The following is an 18,443-nucleotide window of genomic DNA, read 5'->3' on the forward strand; positions in this document are numbered from 1 at the left end:
ATTTATTTATTTTACTTACAGCTTTTATTTTCCAGGATAAAATTTTAGTACTGGTGTAACAAAATCTGAGTAGATTTTATAGTTGTATTTGTGTCCTTTTGAGAAGTATTGTTCTACATGTCATTTTAAATGCTATTCAGCATTCAAACGTATATATGAAGCTGAGCCTACTGTGCTAAGCCTAACCTATTTATGAAGCTAAGCCTACTGTGTAGCAAACGTAAAGTCAACTTTTAAATTCTGTATATCATTTTAAATGCTATTCAGCATTCAAACCTATGTATGAAGCTAATCCCTACTGTTCTAAGCCTAAGATATATATGAAGCTAAGCCTGCTGTGTAACAAATATAAAATCAATTTGATTTTCCAGTAGGCTTTGTTTTTTGAAGATTTTGATATATGTAGTTTTTCCTTCTTGAAAAAACTTAGATCTGGTTTCTGCTAACATCATTGAGGTGATATATTTACATTCTGCTTTACGAAGTGCTTTCTCTTATTTCATGCTGTCATGTTAATATTATAAGTTTAATTATTCGTTCCAACTTAAGAAAAAAGTTTCGATTCATAGAGCTTTCTGAAACAAGCAACTCATAGGGACAGACCATGTCTATATATAATTCTGGCAATTTCTTTCCTTGAAAGTTAAGGCTTTGTATATTTAGATTTATTCAGAAACATGTTAGATAGATTAAGTGCATTGAATCTTTTGAATAGCAGGACACCTAACATCAGTTCTTACGTATAGTCTTGTTTTGTTTTTTAACAGCTTTATTGTGATCTAATTTATATATCATAAAATTAACCCTGTTGAAGTATACAGGTTAGTGGTATATATTCACAGAGTTGTACAGCTATCATTACTGTCTAACTTGAGAACATACTCATTATCCCAGGAAGAAACTCCATGCCTGTATTAGTCTGCCCAGGCTGCTATAGCAGAACCATAGACTGGGTAGCTGAAACAATAGAAGTTTATTTCTCACAGTTGTAGAGGCTAGAAATCAAAGATCAGGGTGCCAGTGGGTTGGTTTCTCATGAGGCATCTCTCCCTGGCTTGCAGATGGCTGCTGCTTGCTGCATTCTCACATGACCTTTCTTCTGTGTGTGCCCAGAAAGAGAGAGGTCGCTGGTATCTCTTCCTCTTCTTATAAGGATACCAGTTCCATGGGATTAGTGCTCCACTCTTAGGACCTCATTTAACCTTAATAAGCCCTTAAAGGGCTTATTTCCAATTACAGTCACATTGGGGGTTAGGGCTTTAACATACGAATTTTGGGGGATGATACTGTTCAGACCATAACAATACCTGTTAGTAGTCACTCCCCATTCTCTTTTTTCCTCAGCCCCTGACCATCACTAATTTTCTTTCTGTCTCTATGAGCTCACCCATTCTGAATATTTCATGTAAGTGGAATTATATGTGGCCATTTGTGTCTGGTTTCTTCATACAGCATAATGTTTTCAATGTTCATCTATGTTTTAGCATATATGAGTAGTTCTTTTTTTTTCTTGAGACAGAGTCTCACTCTGTTGCCCAGGCTGGAGTGTAGTAGTGCAACCTCTTCTTCCCGGGTTCAAGCGATTCTCCTGTCTCAGCCTCCCGAGTAGCTGGGATTACAGGCACCTGCCACCCCACCTGGCTAATTTTTTGTATTTTTTGTAGAGATGAGGTTTCACCATGTTGGCCAGGACGGTCTCGGTCTCCTGACCTCGTGTTCTGCCTGCCTCAGCCTCCCAAAGTGCTGGGATTACAGGTGTGAGCCACTGTGCCCGTCCGAGTAGTTCATTTTTTTATATGACTGAACAATATTGCACTGTGTGGATACACCATGTTTTGTTTATCCATTTATCAGTCAGTGAGCATTTGGGTTGTTTCTACTTTGAAAAGAAACATAGCTTTATTGAAGTATAATTCACATATTATGTGGTTCACTCAGTGTATATTCAGTGTACAGTTCACCAGTGAGTTTACCCAGTTCACCAAGAATACAATCAGTGGATTTTAATATATTCTCAGGTCTGTGCAACTATTATTACAATAAATTTTAGAGTACTTTCATCATCCTGAAAAGAAATTTCGTATTCGTTAGTAGTCACTCCCTGTTTTCCCCAACTCCTCCATCCTTAGGCAACCACTATCCTACTTTCTGTCTCTACACATTTGCTTATTCTGACTATTTCCTGTAAATGGAATCATGCAATATGTAGTCCCTTTTTTTTAAACTTAGTTTTTCATAGTGTTTTTAAGGTTCATGCTGTAACATGTGTCAGTACTATAATTTCTTTTTATTCCTGAGTGATATTCCATTGATGAATATGCCACATTCTGTTTATCTATTAATCAGTAATGATTGCTTCCACTTTTTGGCTGTTACAAATTAAGTTCATAATTTGTATATAGGTTTTTATGGGACATGTGTTCTCATTTCTCTTGAGTATATACCTAGGATAGGAATTATGGTTAGTATAGTAACTCCATGTTTAACTTTTGGAGGAGTTATCCAGACTGTTTTCCAAAGCAGCTGCACCATTTTACCACTAGCAAGTTAGGATGATTCTAATTTCTTCATGTTTCACCAACATTTGTTATTACTTGTGTTTTTTTTTTTTTTTAATCATAACCATTCTAGTGGGTGTGAAGTGTTGTCTCATTGTAGCTTTACTTATGATTTTCTTGATTAATAAAAGTTACAAGTTTGTTATTTCTCTCTTAGAGAAATAAAATATAGAATTTTTTTTTTTTGTACAACTCTGTTTTCTTTAGCTTTTGTTTGTTTGGCTCTCATTAAGAATTCTAAAGTAATAGTTATATACATCTGATTTGTCTATGATAAGAAAAGTCCAGGTTTAAAGTGAGGAAGAACTTGAGGTCACAAAAGTTCAGAAAGAGTCAGAAATGATAGCTTTAATTTAGCTCATTATAGAAACTGATATATTTTTGAAAATTGTTTCTCTTACATTTTGTTCCCTAAGAACAGCCTTTCTTTATCCTGGATGAGAAAATTATTTCTACTATTAAGAAGACTATTAGTCAGTAACATAGTGATTTATACATTCAGGGGAATATCTTCTAGGCATGGTCAAGTTGATATGAATTTAGCCAAGAAATGCTAAGAAATCATAATTTCCCAGGAGTAAGTGTTCTGTAGCTAATTTTACATTAGGGCTATTGCTCTTACTCGTTTTAATGGGCTACAAGGAAAAGAGCTTGGCATGCAAGCAGGATAGAAACACTCCTGCATAAATGCCTAACACCAGATTTCACGAGAGTAATACTAGAAATGGTAGTGATATTTGTTTGCTGCAACTTCAGCTTTGGCAGGGAAAAGTCAGACAGGAAACAGGAAAAAATAAAAAGAGAAAACTCTGAGAATTCCTAGTCATAAGCTTACCTACTATACGTGTGGCTCAAAAAATTCCAAGGCAAAAGTTTAAAGTGATTCTAGGTTTGCAGTGGCCCTAGGTACCTGGCAGAAGCATACATTAATTAATTGTTTTTAGAGGAATTCACTTTAAAAATTTAGGCCTCAAAATATTTCTACAGATAAAGTTTCAGCTCCAGTCATAAATCAACAAACATGGCAAAACAAACTGCAGACCTGAAAAGGACTACCAGTCAGATTTAGAATATAAGTACTTTTAATATATTTAAGTAAATAATTATTTTAAAATATTATAATGGAACAAGAAACTGTCAGAATTGACCAGGAAGATTTTGAAAAGATTCATGTGATCTTTTTCAAGATTTTATAATTGAAATTATAAATCCATTTAGGTGGGCTCAACATAGATTAGATAAAACTGAAGAGTGAATAAGTGAACTTGATCATTAAACAACAAACTTATACAAAATGTACACAAAGATGTAAATAGATGGAAAATAAAGTGATATCAACAAAAAGTCTAATTTGAATTCTAGAATGGAAATAACTTAGGGAAGAAGAAAACAGTTATTAAAGAGATAATGGCTGAGAATTGTTCAAAATTTATGAAACATAGTAGTAACTCTCAATTCTGGATGTCTAGTAGGATCTAGGAATAATAAATAAAAAGAAATTCATATCCAGACTAAACATAGTAAAAATGGAGAATACAAAACCAAGAAACTATATTAAAAGCGGCCAGAGAGAAAAAGAGATCCTATGCAAAGATATTACAATTAGCCGTCAGGCGCAGTGGCTCATGCCTGTAATCCCAGCACTTTGGGAGGTGGAGGCAGGCGGATCACGAGGTCAGGAGATCGAGGCCATCCTGGCTAACACAGTAAAACCCTGTCTCTACTAAAAATACAAAAATTTAGCCGGACGTGGTGGCGGGCGCCTGTAGTCCCAGCTGCCCAGGAGGCTGAGGCAGGAGAATGGTGTGAACCCAGGAGGCGGAGCTTGCAGTGAGCTGAGATCGCGCCACTGCACTCCAGCCTGGGCGACAGAGCGAGACTCCATATCAAAAAAAAAAAAAAGAAAAAAGAAATTATAATTAGGCTAACAGCTGATTTATCACAGCAGCAATGGAAGCCAGAAGACATTGAGTGTTATCTTCAATGTTGTTAAGAGAAAATAACTGTTGACCACAAACTTCATACCCAGTAAAATTACCTTTCAACAAACACATTCTTGAAGCAGTTAGTTTTTGCTGCACTGTAAACTACCTTAAGATGTAATGTTTTAAAACAACAGATGTTCAGTATTTCTCATGATTCTCTGGGTTATCTGGGTAGTTCTTGTAGTTTGGGCCAATTTGGTTGGGATTGGATGATCTCTAAAGGAGTTGTGCATGTCTGGTAGTTGGCAGGCAGGTTGGTCTAGGAGTCTCTCGTTTATGTATTTGGCAGTTGGCTTAATGTCAACTGGGAAAGTAGCTATGCTTTTCCCATTGTTCAGTGGGCTGACCTGGGCTTGTTCATGTAGTGGTAGAAGGGTTTTCAGAAAAAGGAGAGTGGAAGCTGTAAGACCTCTTTGTGGCCTTGGATTAAAACTCTTACAGCATATCATTTATTGATCAAAACAAATCACAAGGCCAGCCTGAATGCAAGATATGGAGAAATAGACTTTTCTTAATGGGAGGATATGCAAAGAATTTGTGTTCATTTTTTGAAATCTGCAAATGATGAGGTAAATAACTTTTTATACTGATAAAAATTGTTAGTGTTTTCTAACAACATTTTATCACCAAAAATGTAACTTCTAAAGGAAGTACTTCAGGAAGAAAGATTTTAGGTGAAAGAAAGAATGATGAACAAAGAAAGAAATGGAAAACAAAGATAAACCTGTTTTTGCTGTAATAGTCTAGTTTATGAGGTTAAAATAATTAAGATAGAACTAAAAATCAATAACAATGTATAAATTGGGGGTTGATTAGGGTTAAAACATTCTAAGATCTTATTGTTTGGGAGAATAATAAAGATATCGATTAATATTTTAAAACTTAACTATGTACTTTAAAAGTTCTTGAGTAACCGTTACAAAAATAGAAATGTAAATTATAGGCAAAGGAGAAAAACTGGTTTGAAAGTGGAGCTATAAGTCAATTCAAAAGAAAGAAGGCAGGAATGGAAAAACACTTAGAAAAAGGAGCATAGGCCGGACACAGTGGCTCATGCCTCTAATCCCAGCACTTTGGGAGACTGATGTGATGAAACCGCTCTCCACTAAAAATACAAAAAATTAGCCAGGTATGGTGGCATGAGTCTGTAATCCCAACTACTTGGGAGATTGAGGCAGGAGAATTGCTTGAACCCAGGAGGTAGAGGCTGCAGTGAGTGGAGATCATGCTATTGCACTCCAGCCTGGATGACAGAGCAAGACTCCATCTCAAAAAAAAAAAAAAAAAAAAAAAAGAAAAAGAAAAAGTAAACAATAAAAATAAACTGCTAGAAATGAATCCAAATATAAGTCTTAAGAATAAGTGTAAGTGGACCAAACTATCCACTTAAGAGACTGCATTAAAAAAAAACCCAGTTACATGTCTTTTATTAAAAAACAGGCAATCCACATAAAACATAAGCACCCAGAAAGGTTGAAAGTAAAAATATTTATTAAAATTAATTAAAATTTATAAAAAAATTATATTAAGATATAATGGCAAATATTAACCAAATGAAAGCTGAGGGAACAATATTAACATCTTACAAAATTGACTTTAAGTCAAAATGGAGGGTCAACACATACTGATAAAATGTTCAAAACTGTACTGTAATTGTTTGTAAGTAAATGTGAAAACACACCCAGTTTAGCCTTTCCCAGGCAGCTGCCAAAGTTGGTGGGGGAAGGTCCTGGTGCTTGAGGCTGAGGCTATCTCCGGATTGCCCAGCGGCCATTGTGGCCAAGCAGGTACTGCTGGACTGGAAGGTGGTGATCATGTGTTGTGAGGGCATCCACATTTCTGGCAGTTTCTACAGAAACACGTTAAAGTACCTGGCCTTCCTCTGCAGGTAGATGAACACCAATTCCTTCTGAGGCCCATACCATTTCCAAGTCCCCGACTGCCTCTTTTGGTGGACCATGTGAAGCATGCTGCCCCACAAGACCAAGTGAGGCCAGGCTGCTTTGGACCACCTCAAGATGTTTGATGGGATCCCACTCCACTATGACAAAAAGTGAATGGTGGCTGCTCTCAATGTTGTGTGCCTGAAGCCTGTGAGAAAGGTTGCTTACCTGGGGCTCCTGGCTCATGATGTTGGCTGGAAGTACCAGGCAGTGACAGCCACCCTGGAGGAGAAGAGGAAGGAGAAGGCTAAGATCCTCTACTGGAGGAAAAGACAGCTTACAAGGCTACAGAAACAGGCTGAAAAAACATGGAGAACAAAATTGACAAATACATAGAGGTCCTCAAGACCCATGGACTCCTGGTCTGAGCCCAATAAAGACTGTTTATTCCTCATCCTTGGCCTGGCCTGCCCTTCTTTGATTGCTGCCCTGGGATGTGGGGGACCCAGGAGGGGCAATCCAGGTGCCATAGGCAGCCTGGGACATAGGAAGCTGGGGATAAGGAGCAGACCTTAGTCACTGCCTTTTTATAAGGTTACTTTAAGCCACTCTAAGAATTGTGCAGACATAATTTGTCTATGACCTACTTGTTCAGGAAAGAATTTTAGAAGATCAATAGTAGGAACCACCAGCTACTTTGGTTTCAGTAGTAGTAGCAAAAGAGAGCTGGAACACTGTTTGGAGGGAGAATCTACCTTGTGAATAGGGCATCTGTTTTTACTTCCCACCTGGTCATATGCTATACTTTGTAGCTGTTAGAATGTGAAACAACACTTGGAGGACAGCATGAGTTTGCTGTTGTACAGAGGGTATTTATAGACACATAGACTAGGAACATGTGCGACCAAGGGGTTATAAGTGTTGCCCTTGCTCCTTCCCTGTATTTTGTGATCAGAATCAAATAAATTATTTTTAAAGGGAATAAATACACACACATACACACACGTAATTTTTTCTTTCTTCTTTTTTGAGACAGTCTTGCTCTGTTGCCCAGGCTGGAGTGCAGTGGCACAATCTTGGCTCACTGCAACCTCCACCTCCCAGGTTCAAGTGATTCTTCTGCCTCCACCTCCCTAGTAGCTGGGACTACAGGCACATGCCACCACACCTAGCTAATTTTTTGTATTTTTAGTAGAGACGGTGTTTCACCATGTTGGCCATGTTGGCCAGGATGGTCTCGATCTCGACCTCATGATCCACCCACCTCGGCCTTCCAAAGTGCTGGGATTACAGGCTTGAGCCACCGCGCCTAGCCCACACACTTAATTTTTAAAAGACCTAACAAGTAAGTCACATCTTATTAGTAATGTCTTACAGTAGGCCTTTGGTGATTAAAAAAAATTTTTTTTCATTGTTGTAAGTATTCTCAGCATTTTAAATAAGTGAGTATGTAGAGTGGTACATTTATAGTGAATAAAAAAATACCTTTTTTGCAGCATAATAGCCATTGAGTATTGCTCAGCAAGTAGCATTTCTTGAAACATGCCTATGTTTGATAGTATAGAAATAATGTAGCATTCATTTTTTTGAAGTTACTCAAATTGTGTACTGAATCTGTGAGGAATATAAAAAAGAAAAAAAACTCTGCATATACATTTTTGGTACTCTCTGTAATGGAAGAATCTTTTGAAACTTAAAAAAAATCAAATAATGTATCTAATTTATAAATTCTTGTCGCATTTATAAATTCTTATCTACTTAAAGTGGAGCTCACTGGATTTGTATGGGTTTCTTCGGTTTATTTTCTCGGGTTCCGCCCTTTGTCCATCATAGTAATAATATGGATCTTTAAATGCTGTTTAAGAATATTATAAAGTTATTGGCCAGGCGAGGTGGCTCACACCTGTAATCCCAGCACCTTGGAAGGCTGAGACGGGTGGATCATCTGAGATGAGGAGTTTGAGATGAGCCTGGCCATCATGGTGATGAAACCCCATCTCTACTAAAAATACAAAAATTAGCCGGGTGTGGTGGCGCGCGCCTGTATTCCCAGCTACTCAGGAGGCTGAGGCAGGAGAATCGCTTGAACCCTGGAGGCAGAGGTTGCAGTGAGCCGAGATCGCACCACTGCACTCCAGCCTGGGTGACAGAGCCAGACTCTGTCTCAAAAAGAAAAAGAAAAAAAAATTATAAAATTATTACACAGTAATTTTATGGCACTAAATTACACATTGGGGTACTAATTTTCTTTCTTTTAAAAATTTTTTTAAAGAATTAGAAATTGAATCTTGCTGTGTTTCCCAGGCTGGTCTTGAACTCCTGGCCTCAATCGATCCTCCTGCCTTGGCCTCTAATTTTCTGAATAAGTAAATTAACATTTCTCTTTGATCTGCTTTTGTTTATTTTTAGCTGAATCTACAATTTATATGAAAATACAAAGGGCCAAAAGAGGCAGGACAGTTTGAAGAACTTTATTAAAAAAAACCCAACCAGATGTCAAGACTAGTATGAAACTATGTAATTAAGACAGTGTAGTATTGGTACATGATTAGACAACTAGAGCATTGGAATAGACAAAAGAGCTAGAAAAGTCTGTACTTGATATATTCCCACTTTATATACAGTAGTGCTCTACAAGCATGTAAATGTTTGGCCAAATGAATGCTGTTAATATTATGTAAAATTATTTTGTTAAATATTTATTACTTCAACTAAAAAAATAAGGAGCTTAAAAAAAGACCCACATGTTTATGCATTTTTGATTTGTAGTAACAGTGGACATTTTTTATAGTATGGAAAGGGTAATCCTTTCAATAAATTGGTAGGAGAGTTGGATATCTGTTTCTCCCTGCTGCTTTCCTTTCTTTGTGTCTGTCTGTCTGTCTTGTCTCTCTCTATATGTGTTTCTCATACATATGAAAATCGGAAACTTGACCACTGCCTCACATGATACACAAAATTTTTTTTACAGATTGATAGTAGACATAAAAGTGAAGGACAAAATGGTAAAGTTTCTAGAAGATAATGTAGGGATATCTTTATGATCTTATAGAAAGAAAAAGATTTCTTTGACATGACACAGAAAGCACTACCCCTAGAAGAAAACATTGACACATTTTACTTCATTAAAATGGACAACTTTTCATCAAAAGATGCAAGAGAAGATAAATCATAGAAAAGGAGAAGGTATTTCCAACACCTATACTTGGCAGTGTGCTCATTTCTAGAATGCATAAAGAATTACAAATTGATGAGGAAAGAGTCAATAAATAGAAAAATGGGCCAACAGAAGTTATCCGAGTGGTCAGTGAATATACGAAAAGATTGCCATGAAAAATCCAGTGGGATACCACTTATTTACTGGACGAAAAGATTCCCATGAAAAATCCAATGGGACACCACTTATTTACTGGACGAAAAGATTCCCATGAAAAATCCAGTGGGATACCACTTATTTACTGGCTTGGCCAAAATAAATGGACTGATAGTGTCAAAAGGATGCAGAGTAGGTTTTGTAGAGGTTGACACATGTGGACAGGATCACCGAGATCTCTTTTCATTTGACTTGTATTTGGGTTTTACTAAGGGATGTATCAGCAGGAAGTTAGAGGGCAGAAGAGAGTGAGGTCTCCTCCCCTGCTGAGTCACTTAGATCTGTTGCCTCTTTCTTTCCAAGGCCAGTTTCTGTGACGGATCTTTGGTATAGTTATCCTTTCTAATTTTTGGTTATTACTTCCATGTTCTCTTTTAGGTCTGTGGTTGGTAATGACTCTTGCTTTTGATAGCCCCAGGGAATGGCACTCTCTGTAGTTGTTTTCTCAAGATCCTGTCCAAATCTTTGTAAATGGCCCTTTATTAAACTCTCACCCTAATGTAAATATGTTGTGTATTTTCTACAAGGTCCTCAATTCTCTTTTAATACAAAAATATGCAATGTGGAGCAGGGTTATTACAATGTCAGCACTATTGACATTTTTGTCTAGATGGTTGGTTGTTGTCAGGGACTTTCCTGTACAGTGTAGGATGTTCAGTTCCATCTCCAACTTCTAACTGCTAAGTGACAGTAATACTCCTGTAGTTTCGATAACCAAAAATGTGCGTAGGTATTGCCAAATGTTCCCTTAGGGGCAAAAGTGTCCTTCGTTGAGAACCTCTACTCTAGAGTTTTAGTTAACCTCATGTTATATATTATTTCATTCAACAAATATTTACTAGATGTTTACTGTATGTAAGTCATTGTTCTTAGAAATGAATTAGACATCTCAATTAAGTATACAATTTTGCCATATTCATACAATGGGAATTACTATGCAAGCATTAAAAATGATGGTAAGAATGATATATGTAATGTGAAAATTTGTCCATAAAATGTTAAGTTAAAAAAGCAGACTACAAAGTGTTATGTATACTGTGACACTCTTTGTTTAAAAAAATTTGTTTGACAAGTGCATTTGTGCATAAAGTCTAGATGGATTGGGCATTAAACTGTTAATTATGATTCTTTGGATGCTCCTGTTTTCCTCTGAATATTCTGATGTGTTTTCTAAGATTTTTGCCTTGAATATGTTATTTATAATCTGAAAAAGACAACATTAGGCTTTTATTTTTAAAACGTATTTAAAAATGAACATATATACATATATAAATGACCATGTTAGAAAGTGATTAGTGATTCAGAATGGACATAATATGTCATTAGGCTTTTAGGCAGTTTGAGTTTATTTGTAGCTGGATAAATTAATTAGGATTAACTAGAGAAGATAAGGTTGATTTAGACTCAACGATATGCATAGAAGAGTGTATTTCAGGAAGAAGTTTTAATATAGGCAAAGGCACAGGTGTGGAAAAGTGCCAGGTATTGTGGTAATGTAGTTTTGGAATCAATTTCTCTCCAACTGTGTTTTTGTATTTATTTTTAAATTATTTTATCCTTTTTCTTGATAAAGGTTTGAAATTGAAATTGAACCCATTTTTGCAAGTTTGGCTTTATATGATGTCAAGGAAAAGAAAAAGGTAAAATTATATAATTTGACCATAGTCATTTGTCATAATCATTGGTTTTGGAAACCTGTTTTGTTTTGTAAGATTGATTTTTTTGAGAATTGTTAAACGTAGATCTTTTTAAAAAGGAAATAGAAATTTAATTTATTAGGACTAGTTAAATATTTTTTTATTATAAATTACTGTAATTGAAAACAGGTTATTGTTTCACTGAAAGAATTCTAAAAGTAAATAGCAGAAGCAACTTTAAGAAATAGAAAAGACAATACAAGAAAAGCACTTTTGGCAAGCAGTACCTAACGATAGGAATGACAATGACTGTGAATTTTTATTGACATGATTTTCAATTTCTCACCAACTAAAAGACCATTTTTGTGTGTTTTACATATTCTGTTTTAATGCTCTTAGTTTTACCATCATATAATCATTAAATTTAACTTTTTGGAAGGTTATTTTACAACATTTCTTAATTTAATATTCTAAGACTAATATGTAGTAGAAACCTGAAGTGCTGACTGGGTGCTTGTGGCTCACATCTGTAATTGCAGCACTTTGGAAGGCCAAAGTAGGAGGACTGGTTGAGGCCAGGAGTTCAAGACCGGCCTGGGCAACGTAGTGAGACCCCCCCATTGCTACTAAAAACAATTTAAAATTACAAAAAGAAGAAAGGAAACTTGAAGTGCCCTCAGTGACTTCTGCTGCCAACACAAGACATATTATGGATTTCTTTAATGGAATTCTGCTCTAGCAACTTTTATTTGCTAACTCGAAACTGCTGAGATATTATTCATAAATTTTTTAAAAACTCAATTTGGAATCCATCATCTCAATGATAATATCTTTGTGTACTTTATTAGAGGTTACTTTTTTTTTCTGAGATGAAGTCTTGCTCTGTCGCCAGGCTGGAGTGTAGTGGCGTGGTCTCAACTCACCGCAACCTCTACCTCCCAGATTCAAGTGATTCCCCTGGCTCAGCCTCCTGAGTAGCTGGGACTACAGGCTTTGCCACCATGCCTGACTAATTTTTTGTGTATTAATAGAGACGGGGTTTCCCCATTTTGGCCAAGATGGTCTCAATCTCCTGACCTTGATCCCCCTCCTCTAATTAAAAGAATTTGGAATATGGTTGTTTAGAATATGCTTATTGAATTTTCCAAATAGCTTTTAGACTTCTTTTACTTTGATTTAGTTATGTAAAGATTGGTCTCAGTGAAATATAAGCTTAATATTAGAGTATAATATCCTACTATCTGTAGATAAATAAGTAATGATTTTTTTGAGAATTATTTAACATGAATGTTTTTAAAAAGAAAATAGAAATTTAATTTATTAAGATTAAATGTTTTCTTATTATAATTACTGTAATTGAAAACAGGTTATTGTTTCATTGAATGAGTTCTAAAAGCAAGTAGCAGAAGCAACTTTCTTTTAATTTAAGAAATAGACACTGTAAAATGTACAGATTTTGAAGTTTAACATATTGATATTTTTTAGATTTCAGAAAACTTTTATTTTGACCTTAATTCTGAGCAGATGAAAGGGTTGTTACGTCCACATGTACCACCTGCTGCCATTACCACCCTGGCAAGATCAGCAATTTTTTCTATCACTTATCCTTCCCAAGATGTTTTTCTTGTAATAAAGGTGAGAATAATGTTAAATATATTTGTTTATTTTGTAGTATCTGTATACTTGTCTGTCAGTATTATAAACTTTTCAAGGGCAAAGATTTAGCCTTTACTTATTTTTTTTTCATCTTGATATTCTGTAACACAATATTGGACATACACTGTAGGTGCTACCTAATTTTTCTTGAACTCTTTATTAGACTTCTCCAGTGAAACTGAACTAATAGGAATATGTGTGTGTGTGTGTGTGTGTGTGTGTGTGTGTGTGTGTATCTCGTATCTGTTTTGATTATTGTAGTTTTTAAATAAATTTTCATATCAAGAAGTATGAGACTTTCAACTTTCTTCTTTTTACCTAAATTTGTTTTGATTATTCAGGGTCTCTTGAGATTCCCTGTGAATTCTAGGATAGGTTTTTCTATTTCTGCAAAAAAAAATTATTGAGATTTTGATAGGGATTGCATTAAATTTATAGATTGCTTTGGATAGTATTCACATCTTAATGATATCAAATCTTTTCAATCCATGAACACAGAATTTCTTTTCATTTATTTGTGTCTAGTTTAATTTGTCTCAGCAATGTTTTATAGTCTTCAGTGTATATAGATCTTTTACTTCCTTGGTTAAGTTTATTTGTAAGTATCTTACTCTTTTTGATGGTATTATAAGTGATACATATTTTTTAATTTCCTTTTTCAATTCCTCATTGCTAGTATGTAGATTTTGTATGCTGTAACTTTGTTGAATTCATTTATTAGTTCTAACAGTTTTTTTTTTTTGTGGCATCTTTAAAGTTTTCTACTTAAAAGATCATAGCATTTGCAGAGATAATTTCACTTCTTCCTTTCCAATTCAGATGCTTTACGTATTTTTCTTGTTTAGTTCTCAGGCTTGGGCTTCCATTACTATGCTGAATAGGTGAGGCTAAGGTGGGCATTCTTGTCTCATTCATGATGTTAGAGGTAAAGCTTTCAGTCTTTAACTGTTGAGTATGATGTTAACTGTGGGCTTTTCATATATGGCCCTTTATTATGTTGAGGTGGTTTCTTTGCATTACTAGTTTGTTGAGTGTTTCTGCCATGAAAGGGTACTGAATTTTGTCTAATGTTTGTTCTACAGCAATTGAGATGTCATATATTTTTTTCTGTCATTCTGTTAATGTGTTATATTGATTTTCATATATTGAACCATCCTTGAATTTCAGGCTTTTAAAAGCTTAATCTTAACTTTTTTTTGCCTTTGACAGCTAGAAAAAGTCCTACAGCAAGGAGACATTGGAGAGTGTGCAGAACCATATATGATTTTCAAAGAAGCAGATGCCACCAAGGTAGAATGTCATGCTTCTCATTTCCCCCACATTATTACTATTGTAATTTGGGAGGATACTATACAAAGCAAATTAAAGAATTTTACTAGTACTATATTTTTTTCTGTTGGCCTGCTTCCTATCTTCCTTTCTTCTTTATTTCATTTGTCAGCTAGCCTGTGTCGTATGCTGTGGTATTCTTTAAAAATCTCTTCTATCTCAAAACTAACTGATTCTTTAAATTTTTTTCTTCATGGAGAGAACTAAATTAATTCAGTTTAACTCCTAAATAATGAAAGGTTTTCTTTATTTATAAAATAGTGATATTGATAGAAATTTTCCTAGCAAAATAGAAATATTCTTGGCTTCCATCTGACTGCAGATTATTAAGGAATATAGTAAAAATATAATAGTCTTAAAGAAAAGAAAATACAGCTTTTTTTTTTTTTTGCCATAAGATGGTTAATTTCTAGATTTTTTTTTCTTTTGAGACAGAGTCTTGCTCTGTCACCCAGGCTGTAGTCTGGTGGCGCGATCTTGGCCCACCGCAACCTCTGTTTCCTAGGTTCAAGCGATTCTCCTGCCTCAACCTCCCTAGTAGCTGGAATTACAGGCATGTGCCACCACACCCAGCTAATTTTTGTATTTTTAGTAGAGACGGGGTTTTACCATGTTGGCCAAGCTGGTCTTGAACTCCTGAACTCAAGTGATCCACCTGCCTCAGCCTCCCAAAGTGCTGGGATTACAGGCGTGAGCCACCACGCCCAGCTTAAGTTCTAGAATATGTATAAACTTATAAAAGCAAAAAAAACGTTGGATAATTGATAACAAATTTCAGATACTGTGTGTTAGTTACAAGAATACAAGCGATCTTTGGATCTTTGAACACAAGATTTAATACTGGAACTTCCTGGAGAAGTATGCTTGAGGAATACTAGGTAAGCAACCCAAACCCAGAAAATGTTTTGCTGTTTTCCCAAGATTCAGAACAAGAACTGAGCTTTTTCTGTAGATCTGAGCACATGATATTTTTTTCTTGATCCTTGATTACCTGGCTGAACTCGTGGTTAAAGTATAGTATTCTGGCTGTCCCCAGGTTGTCATTTTACATATTAAATTTGCTCTGTTACATAGTGCTCTTAAATATACTAGCAGCTTATTCCACTCTTTGCTTATATTTACATACACTGATAGAATTAAATATACTTGAAGTATACTTAAAACAAGAACTGTTTTAGAGGTATAATATAGATAGTAATAAATAGTGCTATCATTTAGTTATTGGTTCATCTTTTTCTAGCCCTTAGTCCCAAGGTAGGACACTGTCATTAGTGTATAGTTCAACATCCCATCTGCAAAGAGTATATGAGAGAGGTAGTATAGGTTTTCAGTCTTAAGAGTGTTGAGTGGCTTTTGCAGGCCACCTTTATATTTGTTTCAGGAGTAGCCTAAAAGTTGAGCTAGCCTCAAGATGTCTTCCAGATATGCTTGAACTATTAAATATTTGGACCATTAGTCTTTTTCCAGTGTTTAGTCTTCTTCTAATACTTTTTACTTTCCTTCTTTTGTTACAACTCTGAGCTTGTTTATCATTGGCCTATTCGTGCTTCCCCACTCTTAACTCATGGTTGTTATAAGTTAGGGACTATTTGAAATTTGCTTAGCTACTTCCATCTTTTATAGAGTAACAAAATTTAACAAATTGTAACCTAGAATATTTTGTAGTTCCCAGTTGCTGACTAGACCATGGTTATGCTTCCTTCCTAAAACAAATACTTGCAATACATAATACCTGTTTGGTACTTGCTGTCTTCTCCCCAGAATAACATAATCACAAACAGAAATTTCAAGACCTGCTCTGCACGTACATTTGTAGAATACGTTGAGTTTGTTCACTGCTTAAGATATTACACTAATACTTGATCTCTGTAAGGTACAGATTTTTTTTTCATCTCTGCTGGGAATTGAGACTTCTCATCCTTTTCCTTTATGTAGTATGAAATAGCCTTTAATGGATATCTTTCAAGAATAATCATATAATATATAAAGTTCTGTTTTGCAGAATAAAGAAAAACTGGAGAAACTGAAGAGTCAAGCAGATCAGTTTTGCCAAAGACTTGGGAAATATCGCATGCCTTTTGCTTGGACTGCAATTCATTTAATGAATATTGTTAGCAGTGCTGGGAGTTTGGAAAGAGATTCTACAGAAGTAGAAATCAGTACTGGAGGTAAGAGTGTTTTATACAAAACATTTCTAAATGTTTACTTTTTAATTTTTTTTTGAGATGGAGTCTCGCTCTATGGCCTAGACTGGAGTGCAGTGGCACGATCTCAGCTCACTGCAACCTTTGCCACCTGGGTTCAAGCAATTCTCCTGCCTCAGCCTCCCAAGTAGCTGGGATTACAGATGTGCGCTACCACGCCTGGCTAATTTTTGTATTTTTAGTAGAGATGGGGTTTCACCATGTTGGCCAGACTGGTCTTGAACTCCTGACCTCAAATAATCCGCCTGCCTTGGCCTCCCATAGTGCTGGGATTATAGACATCAGCCACGACGCCTGGCCTCTTTTTTCTTATATAAGCTTGTTTCATTTGTAGACTCTGCAATGTAATATTGCATAAAAAGAATTTTCTTTTTTTGCCTTTTTGCCTTTTTCTCATTTAACACCATTATTAAGATAGAATTCACATACTGTATAAGTCACCAATTTAAATTGTACAATACAGCAGATCTTCAAATATCTCATTTTGTTTTTGATTTTTTTATGATGTTGATAAGGAAAAGAATTGATTCCTGTCTGGGGCTATTGTCTGTGTAGAGTTTGCATGTTCTCCCCGTGTGTGTGTGGATTTTAGGGTACTCATTTCCTCCCACATCCCAAAGCTGTGCGCATGAGGTGAACTGGCATGTCTAAGTGGTAGCAGCATAAGGTAATGTGAGTGTGTGTGTGTGAGTACACCTGTGAGGGAATAGCATCCTGTCCAGGACAGGTTCCTGCCTGTCATGCTGGACCCCTATTGACTTCGGTATGTATTGCATCGTATCAGAGAGGCTGAAGAAGAGATGGGGAGCCAGAGAATGAGACCTAGGGTTTACTGAGGGAACTTAACATACAGAGTTGCGAGCTGGACAGAAAACCACAGCCATTTGAAAAAGCATGCAGTTTATGTAGCATTTCCCCTTAGCATCCTCCCCCTAGTAACTTCCACCTGAAAACCCTCATTTCACTCAAAACAAAGGACCTTGGTTCCGTGTATGGCCTAGATTTCACTGGATGGGCTAGAGGTTCAGATGTCTTTATCCTCATAGATAAGGAATGAATCGTCAAGTCTGGCCACTCCCAGGTTCCTTAGCTCGGAACTCCGAATACACATTCTTTTTAGACCATAGAGTCATTCTCAGGGTTTGCTTAAGTTACCGCTGTCAGGTGCATTTGCCATACACTGCCTTCTTTCCTGAGCTGCTGGAACAGGCTTTGGCCACTTGTGACCCTGAACTGGGATAATTGGGTAAATAATTATCCTACTTATTTTTAATTAATCTTTCTTAAATATATAGTGTACATTTATTTGAATGTTTAATATTAGAAGTGTTTTGAGTATTTATTTAGAAGTTTGATGAAGTTTTTGTGACCAGAAATATGCTGTAGGGACTTAACTCTTGCTTATATCAGTTAACATATGGTAAAATTGATTTGTTATACAACGTATTGCTTAAAGTCACAGTTTCGAAGAACTGATCCGTGATGTTAAATGAGGACTTACTGTACGGTGTTTTCTTGGTATATTCATAGGGTTCTGCAACCACTACTACAGAATACTTCTGTACCCATCTTGGAACACTTTTGTACCCATTAGCAATAGTCACTCCTCATTCCCCCAGTCTTCCAACCTGTCCCTAAGCAATGTTTAATATATAGTCTGTCTCTATAGATTTGTCTATGCCAGACATTTCATACAAATTGAGTTGTATAATATGTAGTCTTTTCTGGCTAGCTTCTTCCACTTATCATAATGTTTTTAAGGTTCATCCTTGTCATACCATGTATTGGTATTATTTCTTTTCATTGCCAAATGATAGT

At 35.9% G+C, this 18,443-nt stretch overlaps 1 protein-coding gene and 1 pseudogene across 15 annotated transcripts in view; both read left to right on the forward strand.

The window, feature by feature from the left end:
* LOC139362012 (large ribosomal subunit protein uL13 pseudogene) lies at nucleotides 1–11,363 on the forward strand (annotated as a pseudogene).
* LOC105495176 (dedicator of cytokinesis 7) overlaps nucleotides 1–18,443 on the forward strand; it is a 234,095-nt gene that overhangs the window by 37,656 nt on the left and 177,996 nt on the right. For all 15 annotated transcript variants that reach the window (XM_071092128.1, XM_024797039.2, XM_024797040.2 and 12 more), the window contains exons 8-11: nucleotides 11,373–11,439; nucleotides 12,922–13,071; nucleotides 14,302–14,382; nucleotides 16,424–16,589. In XM_071092128.1, coding sequence (XP_070948229.1) covers nucleotides 11,373–11,439; nucleotides 12,922–13,071; nucleotides 14,302–14,382; nucleotides 16,424–16,589 — 464 coding nt within the window. The remainder of the gene's footprint in view (nucleotides 1–11,372; nucleotides 11,440–12,921; nucleotides 13,072–14,301; nucleotides 14,383–16,423; nucleotides 16,590–18,443) is intronic.

This window comes from Macaca nemestrina, chromosome 1 (assembly GCF_043159975.1).
Source record: "Macaca nemestrina isolate mMacNem1 chromosome 1, mMacNem.hap1, whole genome shotgun sequence".
Lineage (NCBI taxonomy): Eukaryota > Metazoa > Chordata > Mammalia > Primates > Cercopithecidae > Macaca > Macaca nemestrina.